Source organism: Lithobates pipiens, unplaced genomic scaffold (assembly GCF_037356315.1).
Source record: "Lithobates pipiens isolate NorthernLeopardFrog02 unplaced genomic scaffold, aLitPip1_a1.2 Scaffold_30, whole genome shotgun sequence".
NCBI classification, from domain to species: domain Eukaryota; kingdom Metazoa; phylum Chordata; class Amphibia; order Anura; family Ranidae; genus Lithobates; species Lithobates pipiens.
The window spans coordinates 40,003,604-40,031,540 of record NW_027507791.1 but is presented as its reverse complement, the minus strand read 5'-3'; the positions used below and the strand labels follow the sequence as shown (position 1 = coordinate 40,031,540).

The 27,937-nt window shown below is 43.2% G+C and overlaps 1 protein-coding gene across 3 annotated transcripts in view; it reads left to right on the top strand.

Moving 5' to 3' along the window:
* Positions 1–26,991, top strand: part of LOC143942668 (Fc receptor-like protein 5) — a 69,990-nt gene extending 42,999 nt beyond the window's left edge. For 2 of the 3 annotated variants that reach the window (XM_077464045.1, XM_077464046.1), the window contains exons 12-18: positions 4,295–4,588; positions 7,428–7,709; positions 13,009–13,296; positions 16,329–16,379; positions 22,387–22,521; positions 23,045–23,105; positions 26,078–26,991. In XM_077464045.1, coding sequence (XP_077320171.1) covers positions 4,295–4,588; positions 7,428–7,709; positions 13,009–13,296; positions 16,329–16,379; positions 22,387–22,521; positions 23,045–23,105; positions 26,078–26,102 — 1,136 coding nt within the window. In that variant the 3' untranslated portion in view covers positions 26,103–26,991. The remainder of the gene's footprint in view (positions 1–4,294; positions 4,589–7,427; positions 7,710–13,008; positions 13,297–16,328; positions 16,380–22,386; positions 22,522–23,044; positions 23,106–26,077) is intronic. The other variant, XM_077464047.1, reaches the window with a different exon arrangement.
* Positions 26,992–27,937: the final 946 nt, after the last annotated feature.

Here is a 27,937-nt window from a genome sequence, read left to right as displayed (position 1 = left end):
GTACTCACTTTTGTGAGATACTGTATATTGGCCTAAACTGATTAAGATTTTTTTTTTATTTGAGGGATATTTATTATAGTGAAAAAAAATTGTCGCTCTTTTTTTGTTTATAGCAAAAAAATAAAACCCGCAGAGGTGATAAAATACCACCAAAAGAAAGCTATATTTCTGGGGAAAAAAGGACACAAATTTCAATCTGCAGTGGCACCGCAGTTGGAGAGGATGGCAGAGGGAACAGGGTTCCTCTATGGTTTCCTGGATTACTGGGGAAGCTATCCGAGTGGATGCTGCCACCCCATGTGACTCTGGCAACCATCCTAGAGCAGGCAGAGCCCTTTTAAGGCCCTGGATCCCAGGTTTGGTGTGCATTTGGTAAATTTGGTAGAGTAGGGACAGGTGTGATGCCTGTGAGGGACAGTAGGGGCATTAGGGAAAGCTTCCTGACAAGGAGGAAAAGCGTAGGGTCACATTTCCTCTGGGTGGCAGCATTCCGCCCCCTCTCAACAAACGCTGTCAGTCCAGCTGGAATCTGCCCCTTTACATTGTTGGAAACTGTGAGTGCACCCGGCTGGGTAGCCCTCCCACTGGGTTTGTTGTGAACTGTTACTGAATTATTTCAATACAAGTTTTATAGTGCACCTGACTGTGTGAATTATTGGCACTGCCCACACTACATCCCCACCTACACACAGAGGGCAAAAAATAAACTGACAGGGGTTTAACCCTAAACTTGCCACCAATGGTGTCTGGTGCTAAAAACATTTTTTGGGGGGTGCATTTTTTTTTTTAAACATCATCAATTGCAGTCACTGTGCCATCAAGCGCTACCACTGTGCCCTCAAACGCTGCCACTGTGCCATCAATTACAGCCACTGTGCCAAACGCTGCCACTGTGCCCATCAAATGCTGCCATTGTGCCCTCAAATGCTGCCACTCTGCCATCAAACGCTGCCACTGGGCCCATCAAACGCAGCCACTGTGCCATCAAACGCTGCCACTTTGTCATCAAATGCTGCCAGTGTGCCCATCAAATGCTGCCACTGTGCCCATCAAACGCTGCCACTGTGCCCATCAAACGCTACCACTGTGCCCTCAAATGCCCCCAGTGTGACCCCTGCCTGCTCACCGTCTGCCCGACACTTACCCTGTCTAGGTGGGGCAGGGTGACGGCGATGAGCAGTGTCCTCCATGCATCTCCTCCCATCCTCATCTCCCATCCTCTCCTCCTGATAGGCATCCAATAGCAGTGCCTGACGCTTTAGCCAATCGGGTGACAGGTAACAGACTTGAGCACCTGATTGGTGGTGAGGTGGTTCAGTGTTAGGAAAGAAAATATTCATTTGCTTTCCTAACACAGCTGAGTGACCTGTGACCACCCAGCATGGCGCTCGCAGGTCACCTTTTTTTGATGCCTATTAGAGCCTATGGCTCTAATCAGGTGCTGTGATTCAGATTCCCGGCACCCGAAAAGGGGTCAGGCGCCTGAATAGGGGGTGGCCGCTGCACGAATGCCTGAATCTATCTATTGTTGATAGAGGGGGTGGCAGGAGAGAGGGGGCGGAGTCTGTGCGCCTTTATGGATGCACCGCCACTGCTGGCCACACTCTATGCAAAACAAAAAAATATATGTTTTTAGATACATTTTCATTGGTAAACCTGAACTGTCCCATTGCAATGCTAGGGACCTAAGATGTCCATTTCAGGCTTCAGCACACTTACAGGAGAGGGGGATATCAGGAGAATCCTTAATGGTGAGTAGGTGGTCACTACCTGAGCTTCAGTATTCTCACATTGGGATGGAAAATAAATTCTTAGTCTTTGGTGAGTTTTAAGCCACGAGGAAGTGGACTGCCCCCAGACCCTATTAAAATCACATGGGATGAAGATGTAAAGGGGTTTGTGATTGGCAAGTTGTTGGTAGCAAATTGCTAGAGTGCCCCACTTCTTCTTGGCTAGGACAGCTCTCCACCTGCTGGTTGGTGAATCTCTTGACCATATTGTTACAAATTCCTGGCTGTAGGCATGCTCATGTGTCAATATGGCCATAAGCCTTATTATTTAAGAATAAAGAAATATCCATACAATGAATGTATTTCCTGCACTTTACTGTAACTTCTAAAAGAATGCCATGACATCTAACATCGCATTGACAACCTAATAGAATTCTTCAACACGGAACACCATACACAGGAACAGACATTCCTTAACTGTCATTTGGCTATGGATTGCCAGAATGCAATTTTGTAAGTCATCTTCACCTTCTCTCCTTGGGAGCACCACAGTGTTGGGACCACTTCTCCGTTAGTACACCAGTCTCTTCCAATGTACCTTTCTATAGCTTTGCCCAGGTAGACATGCTCCCAGATGTTACACTTGTTCCCAGGTGTACTAGTACTCACGTCAAAGGACTCTAGCCTTGCCTAAAAAGCTTTTTGCAACTTGCTCATGGTCCACGGACAACTGTAAAAGAATCAAGTCTACAACTGTTGGTCCTTCTGGCTGCTAAACTATCTCAGGGCTTCAGCCCTATTAGGAGCCACTAGGCAGTTGCTGACTACATCCGCATAGCTCTGGGGTGCTTAGCTCTTATACCCCAACTTACTATGTTCCCCACCCTTGCATATATATGAGCACTAACTCCACAAAATTGAACAATTAAATTAAGGTTTTGTCTTAAAGAAGCCTAACACCGCATTACTAATTTCCCAATACAAGACTATATTAGAAACAAAGCCACATAGTGACACACAAGCTATCTGCACACGCTAGCAGAGAGATAGTCATGAGTGCGTGGCCAGTTCCCAGACTCCATCGCTGTCACATGGGAGTGAGGGGAATTCTTAACCTTGAGAAAGTGGCCAACCACCAGACCTCATCATGGTCACATGGAGGTGGAAAGACAACTCTTAGCCCTTGTACACTCGGTCGGAGATTCCAATGGAATGTGTCCTATCGGACCGGTTCGCCGGATAATCCGACTGTGTGTGGTATGCATTGGAATGTTTCTGTCGGAAAAACCCTTGGGACCAATTTTCCAACTTGTTGGAAATATTTTCCGACCAACTGGTTCGCTCGGACATACTCCGATCATGTGTAGAGGATTTTGATCGGACAAAGTGCCACGCATGCTCAGATCAAATTCCTACATCAAAGCTATTGGCTACTAGCCTGAATGTAGTCCCATTGTAACGAAATTACGTCATCACTTTCTGAAAGATCGGATTTTTCGACAACTTAGTCCGACCGTGTGTATGCAACAGTTTCGGACAAGATCCGACGGAGAAAATCCGACGGATTTGGTTGTCGAAATCTCTGACCGTGTGTACAGGGACTTAGCCCTGAGTAAGTGACCAGTCTTCAGGTCCCAGCACTGTTATGTGGGGGTGGGGAGAGTTCTTAGCCTTGAAGAATTGGCCAGCTACCAGGCCCCATTAATCTCAAATAAGGGTGGATAGATAGTCCTTAGCCCTGAGTAAATGACAATTCCCCAGGCCCCAGAATTGTCATGTGGAGAGTTCTTAGCCTTGAGTAAGTTGTCAGTCACTAGCCTTCATAAGGGTTTACATGGAGGCAAATAAATAGTCCTTAGCTCTAAGAAAATGGGCCATTAATGTCACATAGGGCAGAGAGATAGTCCTTAGTCCTGAGTAAGTGGCCAGCCCCCTGGGGGGGGGGGGGGGGGGGGGGCTCTTATTCTTGAGTAAGTGGCCAGCCCCCGGGGGGACTCTTATTCTTGAGTAAGTGGCCAGCCCCCGGGGTGGGGACTCTTATTCTTGAGTAAGTGGCCAGCCCCCGGGGGGGGGACTCTTATTCTTGAGTAAGTGGCCAGCCCCCGGGGGGGGGGGGACTCTTATTCTCGAGTAAGTGGCCAGCCACTAGACCAAATCAATATCATATGAGCTTGAAGTGTTAGTCCTTCACCTTGAGTAAGTGGTCAAAATCCAGGCCCTAGCACTGTCATGGGGGATTGGGGAGAGTTCTTAGCCTTGAGAAACTGACCAGCCACCAGACATCAATAATGTTACATGGAGAGCAGAGAAATAGTCCTTAGCTCTGAATGAGTAGCCAATCCTCTGCTCCCAACCTGTGGTCTTAGGAAGAGAGTCCCTATCTAGCAGTGTGGAAGCCAAAAAGATTAAAATAATAACTAGCTGGGGGTTACAAACAGTAGGTAACCTTCTACTTTGCCCTGCTTGGACTGGAAAACATTTTTTTTTTTGCAAACCGTTATTGTAAAAATTCTAAATCGGCTATTCAAAGGTGATTTATGTATTGGTTTTAATATCTCTTTCAGAGCTGTTCCCTTACATACAACTAAAGGCAAGTCAAGATCTGATAATAGAGGCGGACAGTGTAGAACTCTCATGCCACACGGCTTTAAACTCAGAGCTGAGCCCCCTCCGAGGCAAGAAAGAGCTACAATTTGCTTTCTATAGAGATGGAGTGAATGTGCAGCCATTCAGCACGTCCGAAACGTACAAAATTGAATCAGCTCAGCAGAAGGACTCAGGAAACTACACTTGTGAAGTTAAGAGTTCAATGAACAGCGTGACGAAGATGAGCCAAGCACTTTCCATTGATGTACAAGGTGATGAGACCAAAAACCTTGGAGAGGAAAATAGTTTTTTCATTTTGATTTTTATAAAAGTAAAAATTAGGATGGCAAATTTGAAAGAAAACATGCCTGTATTATGTTGAGAAGAAGCCAAACTAAATTTACAGGTGCCGCTCAAGGCTCCACCATGTCTTCTTGTGTAGCAATCGCTTAGAGTGAAGACAAGGACTAGAGCTCGTCCCAGCTCTAGACATCTAATGGAAAAAGGAAAAGTCCTCTAAGTCACACATCTCTGCAAAACCCCATAAGAAAGTGTATGACAGCCTCAGCCTGGGCTCCAACCAGGCCACACCCCAAACACATTTCACTCCACCCACGGAGCTTAGTCACGGGGACTTAATGACTAAGCTCTTGTGGTGGAGTGAAACCTGCTAGGAGCATGGCCTGGTTGGAGCCTGGGCTAAGGCTGTCATATACCTTCTTATGGGGTTTTTCAGAGATGTGTGACTTACAAGACTTTTTCCTTTTCCATTAGATGTTGAGGAGATTTCTTAACAAACTGATAATTAGACTGGCCTAGCATTAGATTCATATTTTTTCTTAATCACTGCGGACATATTTCGAGATTACAGCTAGAAGTGTTGAGGCCATCATTGTGTAGAATTTCTGCACAATTTGCAAAAAAAAAAAAGGGAAACCAATTAGCATTTTAGACACTGGAGTAAACATACAACTAGTCAGGACACATGAATTTTAATGGCATCCCAGTCTTAGTCCGTAGGGTTCAATACTGAGTTGGCCCACCCTTTGCAACTATAACAGTTTCGACTCTTCTGGGAAGGCCGTCCACAAGGTTTAGAAGAGTGTCTATGGGAATGTTGGACCATTCTTCCAGAAGTGCATTTGAGAGGTCAGGCACTGATGTTGGAGGAGAATGCCTGGCTCGCAGTCTTCACTCTAATTCATACCAAATGCCTTCTGTTGGGTTGAGGTCAGGACTCTGTTCAGGCCAGTTAAGTTCCTCCACCCTAAACTCGCTCATTCGTGTCTTTATGGACCTTGCTTTGTGCACTGTTGTGCAGTCATGTTGGAACAGAAAGGGGCCATCCCCAAACTTTTCCCACAAAGTTTGAAGCATGAAATTGTCCAAAATGTCTTGGTATGCTGAGGCCTTAAGAGCTCCCTTCACTGGAACTAAGGGGCCAAGCCCAAACCCTGAAAAACAACCTCACATCATAATCCCCCTTATACCAAATGATTTGGAGGGGTGGCCCAATACTTTTGGCAATATATTGTGGATGAGCGAGTTTGGGGTGGAGGAACTCGACTAGCCTTCAAAGAGTCCCGACCTCAACCGGATAGAACACCTTTGGGATGAATTAGTGCAGAGACTGTGACCTTCTTGTTCAACATCAGTACCTCACCTCGCAAATGCACATCTGGAAGAATGGTGAAACAGTCCCATAGACACACTCCTAAACCTTGTGGACAGCCTTCCCAGAAGAGTTGAAGCTGTTATAGCTGCAAAGGGTGGGCCAACTGAATATTGAACCCTACGGACTAAGACTGGAATGCCATTAAAGTTCATGTGTGTGTACAGGCAGGCATCCCCATAGATTTGGCAATATAGTGTATATGTACTGTAGGTTAAACATGGAATAAACAATGATGGATGTCAATTTGTTTCCTCTGGGTTCAAACGATTTAAGAGAAAATTGTGGGTTCTACTTATTTCATGAAAGGGTATCAACAGACTTGTCTATATCTTTAGCGCCTCCCTGCCTTTTATAGTGAGAGCAGCCTTTCACACTAGATATATAATCTAGCATGTTCTTTTCACGTTAGTCTGGAGTTCACTGGCCCTTTACTTTGCTGACACTGGCTCACATGTCTATCAACACTGCATATTTACTTGACCATGACAAGGGTAGTAAATGTAATGGAGTCTGGATGCAACCCCTGCATTATTGACCAACATCCAAGAGATAGTGGTGGAGGGGTGCTGGACATGGACTTTCACAAGCTTTCAAAATCATGAAATGAGCCCAATTGGCCTGTAGTCTGCAGCTCACCACAAAGACGGGGATCCCCCAGGAGAGATATTCACCCAAGTTGAGAAATCCAAGTCTAATAGGTCAAAGAGTGCCCAAATGAAAAATCCTTAGGAGTTCAAAGTCTCTATTGTTCAACTAGTTACAACAAGCCGAGCCATGAAATGCATGGCCTCCAAAACGGGTTGGCGTCTTTTGCCCTGTTTGTTGTAACCAGCTGAACAATAAAGCCTTTGGACTTCTAAAGCCCCGTACACACGAGAGGACTTATGTCCGACAGACTTCCGAAGGAGTTCTGCCGGAGTTCCAACAGAGTTCTGACGGACTTTTCGGCTGAGCGGACTTGGCCACACACAATCACACTAAACTCCGACGGATTCGAACGTGATGACGTACGACTGGATTCGAATAAGGAAGTTCATAGCCAGTAGCCAATAGCTGCCCTAGCGTCGGTTTTAGCCCGTCGGAATAGCATACACACGAGCAAATTTTTCGAAGGGACCGGGTCCGGCGGAGTTCCGTCGGAAAAATTTGAAGCATGTTCCATATTCTAAAGTCCGTCAGACTTTGGTGAATCAAAAGTCCTTTGCAGCCCACACACGATCGAATAGTCTGACGGACTCAGTCCGTCGGACTTTGGATGTTGAAAAGTCCTCTCGTGTGTACGGGGCTTAAGGATTTCTTATTTGGTGCACTCTTTGATTTATTACATCTACTGAGCAACAGGGCTGCCATAGCTATGTTTATGCCCCTGGTTAGGCAGAAATGCAATTTGTGATGTAAAACTTTTTAATAATGAACTTTTTTTTTTTGTATTCTAGAATTGTTTCCTTCTCCAAACCTTATTGTGAATTCAAACCCTATTACAAAAGGGAGTTCTTTGGTCCTAACATGTGACACAACAGTAAACCCGAACAGGCAAATTTCAAACTTGGAGTATACATTCTATAAAGATGGAAAAGCATTGCAAGCAGTTAGATCCTCCACTAAATACCGTGCTGACCAAGTCAACGAAGATAATTCCGGGGAGTATTCTTGTGAAGTTTCCTTTTCCCCCGGCAAAGTGGTCAAGAGGAGCAATATAGCATATATGGTGGTTCAAGGTGTGTAGGGAAATCTTACGATAACCTTTTCTTATAATAGTTATTACTATATGGTGGTTAAAGTGGTTGTAAAGTTACCAAATGTAAAATACATTTTCATATATACGCATTTAGGACTATCACAAATCCATTGTTTTTCTTTCTAACCTGCCTTCATTGAACTGCTCACTTCTAAAGTACAGGTCGTGTGCTCGCTACAGCTTTCCAAGCGATTCATTGACCTGTTAGCAGGTGTGACGTTGTCGCTGTTAGGTTTCAATGGGAGGGGAGGAGCGGCTGGAGTCAGGAGCGATGGGCGGGGAGGAGCGGATGGAGGGGGGATGGATGGGCTGGGAGGAATGGCTAGAAGCAGGATGGATAGGCAGGGAGGAATGGCTTGATAAAGGAAGGATGGGTGGGGAGGAGAGGCTGGTGGCAGGAGGGATGGGCAGGGAGGAGCAGCTGGAGGTGGGACAGATGGATGGGGAGGAACGACTGGAGGCAGGATGGATAGGCAAGATGGAATGGCTTGATAAAAGAAGGATGGGTGAGAAGGAGAGACTGGAGGCAGGAGGGATGTGTGGGGAGGATTGGCTGGAGGAGGAACAGATGGGCGGTGAGGAACGGCTGGAGGCAGGATGGATAGACAGGGAAGAATGGTTTTAAACAAGAAGAATGGTTTTATACAAAAGGGATAGGTGGATAGGGAAGGCTGGAGGCAGAATGGATAGGCAGGGAGGAAAGACTGGAGGCAAGAACGATGGGTGTGGAGGAGCGTCTGGAGGTGGGACGGATGGGCAAGGAGGAACGGCTTTAGGCCGGATGCATAGGCAGGGAGGAATGGCTTGATACAAGAAGGATGGGTGGGAAGGAGAGACTGGAGGCAAAATGGATAGGCAGGGAGGAGGGGCTGGAGGCAGGAGCGATGGATGTCGAGGAGCAGCTGGCGGCAGGATGGATGGGCAAGGAGGCATGGCTGGAGGCAGGAGCAAAGGGTGGGGAGGAGTGGCTGGAGGTGGGACGGATGGACAGGGAGGAACAGCTGGAGGCAGGATGGATTGGCAGGGAGGAATGGCTTGATACAAGCAGGATGGGTGTGAAGGAGAGGCTGGAGGCAGGAGGGGTGGGTGGGGAGTAGAGGCTGGAGGCAGGAGCGATCAGTGTGGAGGAGCGGCTGGAGGCAGGATGGATTGGCAGGGAGGAATGGCTTGATACAAGAAGGATGGGTGGGGAGGAGAGGCTGGAGGCAAAATGGATAGGCACAGAGGAGTGGCTGGAGGCAGGAGCAATGGGTGTGGAGGAGCAGCTGGAGGCAGGAGGGATGGGCGGAGAGGAGATGCTGGAGGCAGGAGCGAAGGGAGAGGAGGAGAGGCTGGAGGTGGGACGGATGGGTGGGGAGGAATGGCTGGAGGCAAGATGGATAGGCAGGTAGGAATGGTTTTATACAAGATGGATGGGTGGGGAGGAGAGGCTAGAGGCAGGAGTGATGGGCAGGGAGGAGCAGCTGGAGGCTGGAGTGAAGGGTAGGGAGGAGTGGCTGGAGGTTGGACGGATGTGCGGAGAGGAATGGCTGGAGGCAGGATGGATAGGCAGGGAGGAATGGCTTGATACAAGAAGGATGGGAAGGAGAGGTAGAAAGGATGGGCAGGGAGGAATGGCTTGATACAAGAATGATGGGAAGGAGAGGCAGAAAGGATGGGCAGGGAGGAGTGGCTGGAGTCAGGAGTGATGGGTGTGGAGGAGCCACTGGAGGTTAGACGGATGGGTGTGGAAGAACGGCTGGAGGCAGGATGGATACGCAGGGAGGAATGGTTTGATACAAGAAGGATAGGTGGGGAGGAAAGGCTGAAGGCAAAACGGATAGGTAGGGAGGAGTGGCTGGTGGCAGGAGGGATGGGCGGGGAGGAGTGGCTGGAGGGAGGAGCAAAGGGTGGGGAGGAGCGGCTGCAGGTGGGACGGATGGGTGGGGAGGAACGGCTAGAGGCAGGATGGATAGGCAAGTAGGAATGGTTTTATACAAGAACGATGGGTGGGGAGGAGAGGCTGGAGGCAGGATGGATGGGCAGGGAGGAGCGGCTGGAGGCAGGACTGGTGAGCGGGGAGGGGGGGTGAGGTTTTTAACAGACCACGTAAGTTACAACATAATATGCTCTTAGAAGCTCCAGGTTTAAAAAGATTTAAAACAACTTTTGAAATTATATTAACATGTTAAAGCTGAAGTTTAGCTATGGCAATTTTTACGTAGATACATTGGTCCAGCTAGGAGCAATGTAAGTATGTATATGCCCTACTTTGCCAATCGCCATGGGGTCTGAAATCACTGTAATAGGCACAGCTACTAGTGTAAATCCAATAAGCTTCCAGGCCCAGGACCAAGTAGCTGCCTTGCTGCTTACTAAACACAAGGGGTTGCGCTCTTGGCACAGGAGCCATTCAAAGAATACTTTGCGTTTTCTCAATAAATGCAAAAAGTTCTCTGAATGGATGAGGTGGAAACCTTGACATTACTTCCCCACCTCTCCACCATGGCCAATCAGTGGATGCTTTGTATTCAGTCTGATGTGTTCATTATACGACTCGGCTTGGGACTCAGAAGCTATTGGAAATCACTGGAGTAACAGTGCCCATTACAGTGATTTCCAGCTTCCACAGGGATCCCACAGATAAGGCACATACATACTTACCTTGGTCTAAGCTGGACCAATGTAACTTTGCAACAATTTTCATACCTAAACTCTACCTATGCATGAAGGTAAAAAAAACTGTATGGAGCAGCCCCCCCCCCCCATAACTTACCTGAGCCCCATTGCGATCCAGCAATGTGCACGAAAGCCTCAGCTCTCCAGGGACTCTCCTTCCTCATCAGTGGGAGCTGTCAATCACAGCCAGGGAGCCAATGAGGAGGAAGAGGGGGGCGTGGCCAAGCTGTGGCTCTTTGTGTGAATGGACTCTCAGAGCATCGGCTTGGGAGCAAGCCTGCTCGGGGTGCCCCCATAGCAAGCTGTTTTCTTTGGGGGCACTTGAAAGGAGGGAGGGGCCAGAAGCACGGGAGGGGGGCAGAGAAACCACTGCACAGAGCAGGTAAGTATAACATTATTATTATTTAAAAAAAACAAGCCTTTAATACCACTTTAAAGCTTACATGGGAATTTAGGTATTAGGTTTAGATATACTCCAAAATAGACCTTGTTTGAAAATTCCAGATACTAAGACCCCACCACCACGACCACCATCACCTAGGGACTTCCAAATTACTTAAGAAAAACATCTATGTAAGGAGCTGTTGATATGTGTCCCCATAAGATTAAAGGTCCTTAGCTTTCTCAGGAGAACCATGGTTAGGCCAGTTGAGGTCACTAGCAGCAGAGTGGGTAGAATTTGGTGCAGTAATTTTATCCCAAAGTGAAGCCTTCTGATGAGGATGGGGAATCACTGGTCGGCGCCAGGGGAGGGGACCCTGGCCTTCTGGCCTGGATTGGGGCAGCTTTAGCTCCGGTCAGTTTTTCGGGAGGGAACGTTGGTTCCCCTTTCTCCCACCGGGGGAAAGGCCTGTACTTTCCGAATGTAATTAGGTAGGAGTGATGGGAGCGAGGGTGAGGCCTGAATGAATGAATGAATGAATGAAATACTTATATAGCGCACAATGCAAACTGAATCGCCTCTAGGCGCTGTGCGAGCTTTGATCATCTGCTAAAAGAGGAAGGTCTTGAGTTTTTTCCTAAAAGCCAGGTGATTTTCTTCCTGATGGCAAAGGGCTCTCACTAAGCTCCTGGATCTCCATGCCTTTCTGGCTGGGGTGTGGGCTGCTGTGGTCTGGGCTGGGGGTCGGGGGTGGTTTTGTTGAAAAGCCTATGGTGATGTGCCCCTGAAGTGGCAGTTCAGGGGGTGCCTTACTTTCACTGTGATTTATTCACTTTGATGTAAGGCACCTTGGTTACGTCACTATAACACATCTTTTCACATCTGCCTCTAGGGCCGGGCCTTTTGGTTAGGACCAGAGGAATTTTTGATTCCTGGCCGGAGGGTCTGGTCATTGTATTCACAATGGCCACCTTTTCAATATCCCTTCCCCACTTTATTTATTTATTTTATTTGTGTTGTGTGTCATGTTTTGTGTTTGTCCTCGGGCCAACCCTGAACGTCTTGTGGGAGGGTAGACATAGGCCTTCTGGCTTGGTTCGCCCTCTCTTTGGGGGAGTCTCCCTTCGGGGGAGCCCCTACCCTAGTACCTGGGTGGGTCTGTTTCGGCAGACCTTCCGGAGAAAGGCGGTCGTCCGGCTTTGGCTGGATGGGCCATGTATTGGTACCTCAGTCCCCGTCTGGAGCCTAACGCCCCGGGGGATCAGGGTAAGGTCCTTCCTTGTGGAGGACAACAGACACCCGTTGCACGTTTTTGTGTGTCACTCTTTATGTGTGTGCACTTTTTTTGGTACCGGGTGGAAGTTTTTGGGTGTGTTTTGCACGTCATAGGCTTTTTCAATAGAGAAAAAAAATTTTTTTTATCCCAAAGTTCTTTTTTTTCTCTATTTAATTTAACTATGCTTATTTTAGTCAGGGTGGAAGGTTTAAAGATAAGCTGGCCTTACATTGAAGTTTGCATATGGCTTTTTTTCTGCATAGTAACACTGGTGTCACTTGAACCAACGTAAATATGTACTGTATGTGCCATACCTGGCCGATCCCTGTGAAATCCGAAAAAAAATCTCAGAATGCCTTCCATTTTTTTCTCAATGAATTGCAAGGCATTCTTTGATTTGATGAGGTGGGACTTGTAATGTCCCCCTCTCCACCTCTTCAACTCATTCAATCAGAGAACACCCTTCATTCATTGAGAAAATGTAAAAGACGTTCTGTAGATGGCACCTATGTCAAGCGAACAAACTCTTGTGTTCATAATACAGCAGAGCAGCTGCTCGGCACAGGATCCCAGAAGCCAGTGGTGACCTCTGTAGTAGAGGTGTCTACTGCATTGATATCCCAGCCTTCAAGGGGATTCCACTGGTATGGCACATGCATACTTACATTGGTCCAAGCTGGCCCAATGTAACTATGCAATAAAGCCATACCCAAGCATCATAAAAAGAAAATGAGTTGCCTAATGAAAGTTTAACGAGTGGTCAAGGGAATGGTGTTGCCCAGATAAAATATAGGCCTCATATACGTAGACCTCAAAGGCATTTCCTCATTTGTAAAGAAAAACCCGCCACTAACCAATAAACACAATCCCTGCCTACACATTTACTAATCATACAATAGTCTTCCTTGGCTGGTAAGATTCATAGGAGGTTCTCTGACATTAGGTGTCCTTTCTTTCTAACAGTGCCAGTACTTAATGCAAAAATTACAGTGGACCCCCAAGTGCCAGACGTGGCATCCGGGCTTAAAGTGACTTTCAAATGTTCCATTCAGAGTGGCACTACTCCCTCATACGCGTGGCTTCACAATGGCAAGGAGGTGGGTCAGGACTGTGGTCTATATGACATAACTCATGGCGGAAAAGTGCTGATCATCAATTCGACACATCTCCACCATTCTGGAACCTATCACTGCCAGGTCAAAAACAGCTTCTCCGACTCCATGAGTAATATCCTGAGGATTAATGTTACAGGTAAGATGTCGGAAAACTTGTGGAAAAGCCTTTTATTTTTTTTTATTTTGACAAAACGTTGTGTGTTGCTTCTAAATCTAATACTTGGAAATGTTAAGCTTTTCATGGCCAGTGGTCATCGAAGCCTAATATACTTAAAGTGGTTGTAAGCCTTCCGATAAAAACTTAAGCTCTTTAAAATACAGGTAGCACAGGCAGCTGATCGCTGCCTGTGAAAGTGCACTCACTGTTTTAGTTGCCATAAAACTTGCCCTGCAGTGTTTAGTGACGCCAGCCGCGTTTGCGCATTCGGTATATTGATTTACGGCACACTATGTCTCTCTCCTGCCCGCCGTGTCATTAGTTCTTCCTCTGAGAACGGCACAGAGGTCAGTCTCCCGATGCATCAGTGGATTAGCTCTGTTGCCGTAGTAACAGCAATCGAGCTAAAGGCTCGGTTTTCGGTGCTATGGCGCATGCACGAGATTTGGACAAGGAAAAATAGTAAGGGGTGGAAATGACGTCCACAAACTATTCAGTGTTAAAATGGCGCGGCCAATACTCGGAAGTCACGAAATAATATAAAAGAGAAATAAGGTATTTTCAAAGCTTGTTTTTTTGCCGAATTTGATGTGTATCGCTTTGCAATACTTTAAAGCATATATATATATATATATATGTATATATATATGTATATATATATATATATATATATATATATATATATATATATAAAAAACATATAGGGTTTACTTTCTCTTTAATGATACTATAATTAATTTCCCACCAAAATCCTTTTTACATATTTTTTTAACATATAAATTATTTATTATTATTTTATATTATTATTATTATTATTATTATTATTATTATTATACAGGATGTATATGACGCCAACAGTTTATGCAGCGCTTTACAACATGAGGTCAGACAGTCCAATTACAATACAGTTTAATACCGTAGGAATCAGAGGGCCCTGGTCATTAAGGCTTACAATCTAAAGGAGGGTCAAGAGATTCAAAAGGTCAAAAATATTTTTTTGCGGTATAATTTCTTTTTATAAATACACAATTGATATTCATGTTTTATTAATAAAGAATAATACAGGTACAAACATGTAAAAACAAAATAAATAAAGGTTGTTTTTCTAGATAACAGTTTACATGTTTAATTAAATATAATAATAATAATTTGTTAATTAAATAATAATTAATAAGTTTGGAAATAATTATCATATAAAAATAATAATATTAGTATATAAAAAAGAATATTGAATATATATATATAGGATTTTTCATTTGGGCACTCTTTGACCTATTAGACTTGGATTTCTCAACTTGGGTGAATATCTCTCCTGGGGGATCCCCGTCTTTGTGGTGAGCTGCAGACTACAGGCCAATTGGGCTCATTTCATGATTTTGAAAGCTTGTGAAAGTCCATGTCCAGCACCCCTCCACCACTATCTCTTGGATGTTGGTCAATAATGCAGGGGTTGCATCCAGACTCCATTACATTTACTACCCTTGTCATGGTCAAGTAAATATGCAGTGTTGATAGACATGTGAGCCAGTGTCAGCAAAGTAAAGGGCCAGTGAACTCCAGACTAACGTGAAAAGAACATGCTAGATTATATATCTAGTGTGAAAGGCTGCTCTCACTATAAAAGGCAGGGAGGCGCTAAAGATATAGACAAGTCTGTTGATACCCTTTCATGAAATAAGTAGAACCCACAATTTTCTCTTAAATCGTTTGAACCCAGAGGAAACAAATTGACATCCATCATTGTTTATTCCATGTTTAACCTACAGTACATATACACTATATTGCCAAATCTATGGGGATGCCTGCCTTTACACCCACATGATCTTTAAAGGCATCCCAGTCTTAGTCCATAGGGTTCAATATTGAGTTGGCCCACCCTTTGCAGCTATAACAGCTTCAACTCTTCTGGGAAGGCCGTCCACAAGATTTAGGAGTGTGTCTATGGGAATGTTTGACCATTCTCCCAGAAGCACATTCGTAAGGTCAGGCACTAATATTGGACAAGAAGGCCTGGCTCTCAGTCTCCGCTCTAATCATCCCAAAGGTGTTCTATCGGGTTGAGGTCAGGACTCTGTGCAGGCCAGTCAAGTTCCTCCACCCCAAACTTGCTGATCCATGTCTTTATGGACCTTGCTTTGCGCACTGGTGAGCAGTCATGTTGGAACAGGAAAGGGCCATCCCCAAACTGTTGCCAAAATTTTGGGTGCATGACATTGTCCAAAATGCTTTGGTATGCTGATTTCCTAAGAGTTCCCTTCACTGGAAATAAGGGGCCAAGCCCAACCCCTGAAAAACAACCCCCCACATCATAATCCCCCCCTCCACCAAATGATTTGGACCAGTACACAAAGCAAGGTCCATAAAGACATGGATGAATGAGTTCAGGGTGGAGGAACTTGACTGACCTGCACCCGATAGAACACCTTTGTAATGAATTCGAGCGGAGACTGCGAGCCAGGCCTTTCCGTCCAACATCAGTGCCTGACCTCACAAATGAGCTTCTAGAAGAATGGTCAAACATTCCCATAGACACATCTCCTAAACTTTGTGGACAGCCTTCCCAGAAGAGTTGAAGCTGTTATAGCTGCAAATGGTGGGGCCAACTCTATATTGAACCCTACGGACTAAGACTGGGATGCCATTAAAGTTCATGTGCGTGTAAAGGCAGGCGTCCAAATACTTTTGGTAATATAGTGTGTGTATATATATATATATATATATATATATATATATATATATATATATATATATATATATATATATATATATATATATATATATATATATATATATATACATACATATATATATATATATATATAAAAATTAGTTTTCATGAGATCACTGCCAGTGTCTATTGCCACTGGCAGTGACCACTGGGTTCTGCCAGCAGGGAAGACTCCCCATCAGTAGCAGTAGATAATGTTTTAATTTCATTATGTTTTGGGTGCCACGGGTTTTTGAATGCATAGGGCATAGAATAATGTATGTCTAATACTTTTCTCTTGTAGAACCTGTGATCACTGCAGCCCCCTCTGAGAGTGTGAAATGCCCCAAAACAGGTAGGATCTGGTGTTCAGCAGCAGTTTTCGTTTTTCTTTGGTTGCGGGTAACGGTTGGACACAGACTACAACTCATTTTTGCTGTCTCCGATTTGGTGAGGTTGACTGATTTAAAACCTAAACTAAAGTCAGAACATATTTTTAGGTTTGGAGATCCCCCCTCTCTATTTGTCCTGTTTACCATTATCATCGAAAGTGAAAATAAAAGAAAATCCCAAATTATGGGTCGTCCCTCAGAAATGTAATAGAGGAGAAATCTTCCCATGAGGACACCCCATGAGTGTCATCCCATGAGCTCTGGTGACCTAGGAAGCCCCAAGAAATTCCCTTCATTTGCAGGGATTTCCTCTCACTTCCTGTTTTATCTTTGGGACAGGAAGTGATGGGAAAACCTCTTCAATGCGACACAGATGGCAAAAAAAAATAAAAAATGACGGGGTTATAACTGTCTTCTGAAGCTTTTTTCCCCATAGTTCTATGTTAAATGTTTGTAGTTCTCCTAGCTGTGGGGATGGGTTAAGTAACAAGTAATATTCAGTTCTGAACACAGAACTTTGAAAACTTGTTGCTTATATTTGTGTTCTTCTGGATTATTTTTTTCCCACAAACTCATTTTTTTAAATTTTTGACATGCTTAATGAAAGGACTCCAAGTGGCCCGCCAAAAACAATGCACCTTTAGAACGCTGAGGTCATAAAGAAGAGCCAAAAATCCAAAGGCAGATCGGGAGGCAAGCTTGGGTATAAAGTGGTTGCAAGGACTCAAGCTTTTTTTTAGCTTCATGCTTTCTACGCATGAAGGTAACAACATTTCTCTGTGCAGCAGACCCCCCAGCCCCACCCCTAATACTTACCTGAGCCCCATCTTGATCCAGCAATGTGCAGGAGAACTAAGTATCTACTGCCTCATTGGTTGAGGCAGCAATTGATTCCCACTTTTGTCCTGCACAGTCAGTGAGCCAACGAGGAGAGAGTGGGGACAGGGACCCTGTGCGTGAATGGACAAAACAGAGCAGTGGCTTGGGAGCGAGCCTGCCCGGGTGCCTCCATAGCAAGCTGTTCGCTGTAGGGGGGGCACTCGGCAGGAGGGAGGGGCCAGGAGTGCCGACATGGGATCTGAGAAGAGGAGGATCGGGGCTGCTGTGTGCAAAGCCAACTGCACAGAGCAGGTATGTATGACATGTTTGTTATTTTTATTTTTTTAACCTGTTGGCGCCAACAGCACACAAACATGTGGCCTCTTGGCAGGTGGGCACTTGGTGCGGAGCTGGCGCATATTTGCATGCAATATTGAAAAAATAGCTGTGCCAAGAGTGCAGTGCCTACACGCTCCCGGCAGCTAATAGAAAGCCAATCAAGGTGATCACATGATCATAAACTCTGCCTCGCCTCCAGGCATCTTAAACCTCTTAAAGGGCTACGAGCGCCGGGGACAGGGGGTTAAATCTGCCTTTAATATCACTTTAAGACAGATCAGGTTTCAGGTAAACAAGGACAAGATGATCTCCACTCAGCTCCTTCTGCAGTGCTTCAGTTTATATAGGTACCTGGGCACCAATGCCAGGACTGAGCGTGCAAGTTCATTTTTCACAGATGCTTGCACTGGTTTCTTTCTATGATGTGAATCCATCCTTCCTTACAGTTATGTTATAGGCAATAGACATGTGCACTGTCGAAAAATTTGTTAGTTTTAGTTTCATTCGTTTTCGTTTTTTTTTCGCTTTTCAGGTCATTCGTTATGATCGAAATTCATAAAATTCGTAAGTTCGCAAATTAGAAAATTCATAAATTCGTAAATTCTTAAAAATTAGTAAATTAAAAAATTTGTAAAATTTGAAAATCTGAAAATCCGTAAATTCTAAGATTGTGAAATTTGAAAATGCAGAAATTCGAAAGTCCAAAAATTCAAAATAATAACTAACTAACTAGGATTAACTAACTATTAAAGTATAGGTATTGGAATTTCCTTTCAAATTTGTCAGTTACTCAACGTAACGAATACAAATGTATCCGAAGTTACGAATTATCCAAACTAAACAAATGGAACGGAATTATTACATAGTTAGTCTGGTTGAAAAAAGACACAAGTCTATCTAGTTCAACTACCGTATATACTCGAGTATAGGCCGACCCGAATATAAGCCGAGGCCCCCAATTTACCCCCAAAAAAACTGGCAAACTTATTGACTCGTGTATAAGCCGAGGGTAAGACATGCCTGTCCATCCCTGTGTGTGTGTCCGTCCATCCCTGTGTGTCCGTCCATCCCTGTGTGTCCGTCCATCCCTGTGTGTCCGTCCATCCATCCCTGTGTGTGTGTGTGTGTCCATCCATCCATCCATCCCTGTGTGTGTGTGTCTCCATCCCTGTGTGTGTGTGTCTCCATCCATCCATCCATCCCTGTGTGTGTGTGTCTCCATCCATCCATCCATCCCTGTGTGTGTGTGTATCCATCTGTGTGTGTGTGTGTGTGTGTGTGTGTGTGTGTGTCCAGCCTACCTGTGTCCTGAGCCTTTGTCCCGAGCCTCCGTCCCGTGCCGAGCCTCCTTGCCTCCGTGCCTCGCCGCCGTGCCTCGCCGCCATGCCATGCCTTGCCTCCGGTCCCGTCCCGTCCCGTCCCGTGCCGTGCCGTCCTGTGCCTTGCCTCCGTCCCGTGCCCTCTTCGTTCGTCGGCGCCTCGGCGGCCATTGTCAAATTCAAAAGCTGCGCCGCCGCCTTCGCCTGTGATAGGCGGAACACTGAATTTCCCAGCAGCCTGTGTTCCGCCTATCACAGACGTCGTATCATCCTCGTCCGTAGTACGAGGATGATACGAAGTCCGTGATAGGCGGAACACAGGCTGCTGGGAAATTCAGTGTTCCGCCTATCACAGGCGAAGGGGGAGCCGGAGGCGCGGCTTTTGAATCAGAATGGCCGCTGTCTGTCTGCTCGACACGCTGATCGAGCGGGCAGACAGCGATGACTCGAGTATAAGCCGAGGGGGGCACTTTCAGCCTCAAAAAAGAGGCTGAAAATCTCGGCTTATACTCGAGTATATACGGTATATAAGCAATAAAAAATAAATATCATACAATCCCATATACCCAATCCTATACCCACAGTTGATAATAATAATAATAATAATAATAATAATAATAATAATAAAGATAATAAAACGTTTTTATTATTATTTTTATTTATTATTATTAAATTTGTTACGTTCCATTCATTTAGATACGACATTCGTTATTTCGGATAATTTCTAACTTTGGATACATTTGCATTTGCTACGTTCACTAACAGCCAAATTCCAAAGGAAATTCCATTACCTATGATTTCATAGTTAGTAATAGTTAAGTTATTATTAGTAAGTTATTATTTCAGATTTTCGGGTTTTTGAATTTTGGGGTTTTAGAATTTTCAGATTTTCGTTCTTATTTTCGGATTTATGTTCTTTTGAATTATCGTTCTTATTTTTTCGGATTTTCAAAATTGGAAATTTCAGGATTTTCTAAATTTTGGGATTTTCAAATTTCCAAATTTATCGACTTTAGGAATTTTAGAATATTCTAATTTATGAATTTACGAACTTTCACATATTCTAATTTACTAGCATTCGGAAAAATTTGTTAAACAGGTTTTTTGTTAATTCGGATAGTTCTAAATGAACTAATTTGTCGAAATTTGTTAAACTTATTGGGAAGAAAACAAATTGCACATGTCTAATAGGCAAGAGAATATCTCTCCAAGGACAAAAGATGGGGAGCCATTAGTACATGTTCTATAAGTAACATGCTACTATTTCTGGTGAAACTTGCTCAACGGCCTGAAGTGATACAAGCATTGGTAAGAAGATATAAAAACCAGATGTGGGACAAATAATAAGCTCTTCAGGCAATATAAGTACTAATTATATTGTTAGAAAGTTTATTTAATCTAATATCTAATATACGTCAATTAACAAATCTTTTAGCTGCTATGGAAAAAGTGAACTTATATAGACTCTTACACTTGTAAAGTTATACATATTGTTAATAGCTTCATAAACATTTCTATGGAGAACCAAATTAGACATGTGCGATTAGTTTCGTACGTAACGAAAATTTGTACGAATTTCCGGAAATTCGTACATTCGTATGAATCCGAAATACAAATTTTTATGCATACGAATTCCGTACGAAATACAAAATTTCATTTACGAATTTCGGATCCAAATTCATAATGAAAATTCGGAATTAACTAACCTAAAAACCCAAGAAGTCAGCACAGCACAGGGGTGGTGGGAACCCCTCCTAATGACAAGTTCATCATAACGAAAATTCATAATTGTTATGAAAAGTTAATGAAACTAAAAGTTAAAACCCCAGGAAGTCAGCACAGGGATGGTGGGAACCCTATGGGAATTTCTACACTTACGAATTTCATATGAAATACGAAATTTCCTTAACCAATTTTGGAATTTCAGATCCAAATTAACAGAAACATGACTGGTGTTTTGTTCACCAATCAGAGGAAGTCAGTACAGCACAGGGATGGTGGGAACTCCTCATAATGGACACAGTGGGTGTACACTCAGACCCGGGAACTCAGCACAGGGATGGTGGGAACCCCTCACAATGGGCACAGTGGGCGTACACTCATACCCGGGAACTCAGCACAGGAATGGTGAGAACTCCTGATAATGGACACACAGCAGATGTACAGACCCGGGAACACAGCACAGGGATGGTGGGAACCCTATGGGAATTTCTATGCTTACGAATTTCATACAAAATACGAAATTTCGTTAACGAATTTTGGATCCAAATTAACAGAAACTTGACTGGTGTTTTGTTCATCAATCAGAGGAAGTCAGCACAGCACAGGGATGATGAGAACACCTCATAATGATAAATTCATCATAACGAACATTCATAATTGTTACAAAAAGTTAACAAAACTAAAGGTTAAAAACCCAGGAAGTCAGCACAGCACAGGGATGGTGGGATCCCCTCATAATGACAAATTCATCATAACGAACTTTTGTTATTTTAATAAAAAGTTTACAAATCTAACGAAAATTAAATTTTTTTTCGTATGAAACGAAACTAAACAAATTTTTTGACGGTGCTCATGTCTAAACCAAACATGTGTTAGTAATTAGGGATCTTGAGTTCGTTTCCCTCACTTTCCCCATCACATGAGAAGGAAGGATTCACATTTCTTCAGATGTAAAAGTTTATGTTTTAGTTAAGATTATAAGTTTTGTATACTACAATATTTCTTGATTATGATATGAATAAGAGCATTGGGTTTTCAATGAATATAATATAGATATAGATATAGATAAAAATATAGATAGAGAGAGAGAGAGATAAGTATATGTAATATTTGATTTAGCTGTTAAAGGAAACTTATATTGTATAAGTTAAATGGTTTCACACATTGTTCTTGCCCACTCCTCAGGAATGCCAATGTATAGAGATTGAGCAACTACCACCATTACGTATTGTTCTTGTAATATTTTGTTATTTTATTATTAAATGCATTTTTGAGTTTTTACAAAAGAACTGAACAGACTTTTCTGGAACTTTCCTCATCAATATAATTTACAGAATATTGATATTAATACCATAAAAACGGTATTTAACATATATCAGTGTAGGATAGCTCTAAATGCTCTGGTCCTCACCCAATATAAGTAAGCAGATTATGGGCAACCCTAAAGACTTGCTGTCTGAAAATTTCAAAATCAGAAAGGACCCAAAGCATTTTCTTACATCATATTATCCTGATAAGCGTGACCAGGGTGCATTGACTTTACCGAAAGGTCAAATGTTCTGGAGCTCATTGCCATATATTGTGTTAACAATGTGCTGGCTTTAATCTCTAAACCAGAATGCCATCCTTTTAATTTTATCACCAGTAGTGTGCCATCATTCAACTGGGAGGATGGGAAAAAAATTACACAAAAAAAAGAAATTGGAAGTTTTCTGTATAACATGCTTTTGAGACCTCATGAACCCTGACATATTCCTTTTTTTATTTTTAGGCTCCTCTAATCCATATCTGGTTCCAATGCTGATCGTGGTGGCATTGGTAGTTATCCTTGCTTTAGCCATAATGTACCGATATCGACGTAGGCTACCTATACTAAAGTTCAAGTATCATCAAGAGCCGCTCAGTGGTAAGCAAATAATAATTTGTAATTTTGGTTTGATGATTGCAACTCCTATGGCCACTTCTTGAAGTCCCAAATTTATACACAATAGTGCAAAAGTTGTGGAGACCAATGGAAAATGGGATCAGGAAGTTTTGAGGATTCAGTATTTGATTAACTATTTTGACGACTTGGCAAATGTTGTTTAAAATGACTTCAAAATTTTCATTTGCATTTTGGAAAATGAATCGATTTAAAATATAGAATAATTAATTTGGCCACTAGATGGAGATAAGTATCTTAGGAAATTCCTTTGATACTTATCACCATCTAGTGGCCAAATGCAAGATTTTCTGTTTTGAGTCAATGAAAAACATTCGACCAGCACAGAAACTAGCCTAATAACATTAGTTTTTGTTGCCTTATTTACACTTCAATGGGAACATTGCTATGTTTTTTTTATAAATACCCCCCCAATGTATTTTTTCAACTGTCCCATATCCAGCTACAATATTTTTAGTGTGCTATAACTGTTCTGGTGTATTTTCAGTATCGGGAAGGCTGGATGAAGATACTCTTTTGAGTTTGGAAAATGTTGACAACTTTGAAAGGTTGGTTGGAATTGGAATTGATTACACTTTATTTCCTAGCAAAATATCATACAGAACTGTCAGGTAGTGTGTGAGTCAGTGCTCTCTGGCAACTATAAGGTAGACATGTGCGCAGTCAATAAATTAATTTCATTTCGTTCCATTTCGTATTAGCCGTTAATTCGTATTTCATGTCGGAAATTCAATTTGGATTCGTACGAAATACGAATTTTCGTTAGGTTCGGCAAATTTGCGTAACAATTACGAACGTTTGTTATGATGAATTTATCATTATGAGGGGCTCCCACCATCCCTGTGCTGTGCTCATTATGAGGGGCTCCCACCATCCCTGTGCTGTGCTGACTTCCTGGGTTTTTAACTTCATCATAACGAATAATCGTAATTAACGAAAATTGTTATTTTGTCCGATTCTGAATCTCCCATCAACTAGAAGTACCAGTCTCCCACTCCCATATTAAAAAAGGTCATTTTTCCCAACCCTCACCCAGCAGCAGAAGAAGCCTCTGATTAGTCAACAAAACACCAGTCACGTTTCCGTTGTAACAGAATTTGGATCCGAAATTCGTAAACGAAATTTCGTACAGAATTCGGAAGCATAGCAATTTGTATTTTGAATCCTTCCAAATGTACGAATTTACGGAAATTCTAATGAATTTTTGCTTCGTACGAAACTAATCGCACATGTCTACTATAAGGTGGATTATAAGGGATCAATAACGGGGGGACAACAAATATACCCAAAATGAATTAATAAAAATTGGTCCATACAGTCCATAGTAGTAAGGGTTATCAAGGAGAAGTTCACAGGACGGATGGATCCACAGGTGGATGGGGATTGCACAGTCACCTGCCACTCCTCAGCACGAAATGGTAGTGCCCTCAGAAAACAAAAACAGCAGATAGAGGGCGCCTGGGTCAGATACACTTACATAAAAGCAGGGCTTTTTTCTCAAACAGTAGGTGCTGGAACTTAACCATGGCCCCACAAAACCCCTCCCCCTACACACACCTTCCAAATCACATCAAATAGTGGGTGTGTTCAGTCAAATTTCACGAAAACAGTAGGTGGGTCTTAAAGTAACATTAAATACCAGGATTGCATTACATACAGAGTGCAGAACTGTCACTTGTAAACACAGAAACCAGACTTCTGTGTTTACAAGTGATTGTGAATAGAAGGCACAAAAGGGTCTGAGCCAGAGTGGGTGGAACTGAGTTCCACCAAGTTCCCCCTGAAAAAAAGGCCTGCATAAAAGTATCTTGCAAGCTGCACACAGGGTGGATGTGGATCACCAGTCAAGCAGTCAGCCATCACAAGGGATGAGAGGACCACTGTGGAGATAAGCTCAGACCTGTCATATGGAGGTATATAACCAGCAGTGTCTCCAGCTCTCACACCTGCTCTCACAGAGCTATCAAGAGACCAAATCAGAATGGGGGCGCGGGCCTCAACATGTTTCCGAGGTGCCTCCTCCTTCTTCAGGCTATCCTGCCCCCTCTCTAAATTCTGTCCTGACAGCATATATTTTCCCCTCTAGAGGGGGGCGGGTTTGCTTGAAGAACGAGGCGGCGCCTCGGAAATGCGTTGCGGCCCAGCCTGATTTATTCTCTTGCTAGCTCTGTGAGAGCAGGTGTGAGAGCTGGAGACGCTGCTGGTTATAGACCTCCATATGGCAGGTTTAGGGCTTATCCCCACAGTGGTCTTCTAAACCCTTGTGACAGCTGACTGCTTAATTGGTTGTCAGGTCACCTAAGTCCAGGTGACAGATGCACTCTGTAGGAGTCAGGAGTGCACAGCTAAGGTAGTGGACCCTGGGACTGACTGCTGTGGATTGAACTCTGGTAGGTTTAGGAAACAGGTCTACTGGAGCATCACCACAGAACCCACTGGGAGCTAGAGCATAGATTCCCCAGGGCGCTGAGTCTAAGAGCCAGCAGGTGTTCACCAGAGCCTCTAGTGGTGTGGATGGACTTCGCTGCAGTCTGTCTCTAGGTCATGGCCCCCAGAGTCTCACAGCTCACACTCACGGTAGACTACAGGAGAAAGAGGAAGGAAGCAGCAGGCTGGAACAACAAGGATACTAAAGGGCTAAGCCAAGGTCGGGGCAACTAGCAGACAAGAATAAACATAGAACACGCCAAAGGTCAGGGTCACAAGCAGACAGGGATAGTCGAGAACAGGCCAAGATCGGTAACTGGAATCAGACGTAGGAGACACAGCAAGAAGCACATGAAAGCTAAACACACAATGGTTGATCAGCCAGGTTGGCTTGCAATGCATAGGTTAAGATAGTGTTATTAATTACAGGCTGAGGTGGAACTATGCTGAGGGAAGATTTCGTTTCGTACGAATCTCAAATTTGTACGAATTTCCCTAAATTCGTACGTGCGGGAGGATCCAAAATACGAATTGCCATGCGTCCGAATTTTGTACGAAATACCAACTATTGTTTACGAATCCCCAGGAGGAAGTCAGCACAGCACAGGGATGGTGGGAGCCCCTCATCTAACGAAAAACTTGTATTTCGGATAGGAAATTATTCAACGGAATTTCGTATTTCAGATAAAAACCAAACTTCCATCGGCATCGACTGTCATATTGAGGTATATTTTTTGCCTTTAAATTCATCGTAACGAACGTTCGTACAAGTTAACGAACCTAATGACAATTCGTATTTTGTACTAATTGAAATTGAATTTCGGACACGAAATACGAAGTACGAATTAATTTTAATACGAACCGTAACGGAACAGAACGAAACAAATTTATTGATGGCGCCCATGTCTAAAGATTATATAAGATACTTTTATGTAGGTGTATCTGAATAAAGTTTTACTTGCTTTTACTATCACACTGACCCAGGCACAATTTATTTCCTGGTTTGTAATGAAACAGCTAAATCTGATGTTTTTTTTAATTCCAAAAAGATAATTTCCTAAAAAGTAATTCTCAATACTTATCTTTTCTTTAGCAGAATTTCCAATTCCACCCACTAAGATATAATAAGTCACAAAACACAGGACACTCCGTGAAGTCTGAAGATACACATGGCCAGCTCTAAAGATGTGAATGTTACTTAAATTACTTGTCTTGAAAATGCTACAAGATTGCACATTGGTCAATGTAACTCAAAATTATTATTTAACAATTTAATGAAGTCTAATATTTTATTAAAACTGACCCAGGGATCTATAAAAAAAAAAAAGGATCCAATTAAAAACTAGTTTACAGCTGGAATTGAAACCTTTGATATTTTTTACTATTTTTTTTTACTATTTTTTACCGGTTGGGATCACTAAATCTCCTTTATGCTTGTACGGAACCGGAGAATGTATAGTCTGCTGCTTTGTTAGACCTTTTGGAAATTGTGTCTGTTGTCTAGTGTGCCAAGTTCCACATTGTTGAAGATGAATCCATGATTAGAGAATCCCTGTATATTTGACATAAAAAAAAAAAAATTCAAGAAGACCCAAAACACCCAGAGACCATTTACCAATCCACAGTAGTTGAACGCCTAATGGGCTTTTAGTGTATTGGGCAAAAAATTATATCAGTTTTCCAACAATATATATTTAATGTTCTCCTCCAATGTATAAATGAACCACGTTCCTGTCTCTAGGTGGTAGAACAATGTACCCCTGCACAATGCCACCTTAAACAATCACAAGTCGATACTTTGTTCCTCCTCCCAAACACAGTGATTCCCAATCATGTGATCACAAGCTGAACACTTCATTTACAAAAAAAAAAAAATGGTTTTAGCTTGTAGAGGCCAATATAGCATGTAGATGGCTGTATGATTGAGTTTAATACTGTAAGTGTTTGATACAATTATTGTAATAAATAAAAAAAACAATGTAAGGGAAAAATAAATATACTCTTTTACATTTTTCATTATTTTCTTAAAATTGATACCACTATTATTTGTACTAGATTACTATGAAGTAATAAAATACAGTGTATATATATATATATATATATATATATATATATATACACACACACACATACATACCCAGTCTTAATCCTTAGGGTTCAATATTGAGTTGGTCCACCCTTTGCCGCTATAACGGCTTCACCTCTTCTGGGAAGGCTGTCCACAAGGTGTGTCTATAGGAATCTTTGACCATTCTTCTGAGAAGCGAACTAACAGGTTCGTTTGAGGCGGTTGGCAAGTGGTTAATACACTGAATTATGTCCTCTTCCCTCCCTGCCCAGATAATAGCCCTAAATGGAACATTGGTGCTGTAACCAGGCTCATGCGCCGCGCAGGATCGCAGTCTCATCTCTAATTCAAACCAAAGGTTTTCTATCAGATTGAGGTCAGGAATCTGTGCAGGCCAGTCAAGTTCATCCACCCCAAACTCACTCACCTGTGTCTTTATGGACCTTGCTTTGCACACGGGTCCATATCATTTGGTGGAGGGGTTATTATGGTGTGAGGTTGTTTTTCAGGGGTTGGGTTTGGCCCCTTAGTTCCAGTGAAGGGAACTCTTAAGGTGTCAGCATACAAAGACTTTTTGGCCAATTTCATGTTCTCAACTTCTCGTCCAACATCAGTGCCTGACCCCACAAATGCTCTTCTGGCAGAATGGTCAAACATTCCCATAGACACACTCCTAAACCTTGTGGACGGCCTTCCCAGAAAAGTTGAAGCTGTTATAGCTGCAAAGGGTGGGCCAGCTCAATGTTGAACACTATGGACTAAGACTGGGGTGACATTAAGGTTCTGGTGCGTGTAAAGGCAGGCATCCCAATACTTTTGGCAATATAGTTTGTATATGAGTCACCGCGCTCCCAAAAGTTTCTTGCCTTTATTTGTAGACTTTAT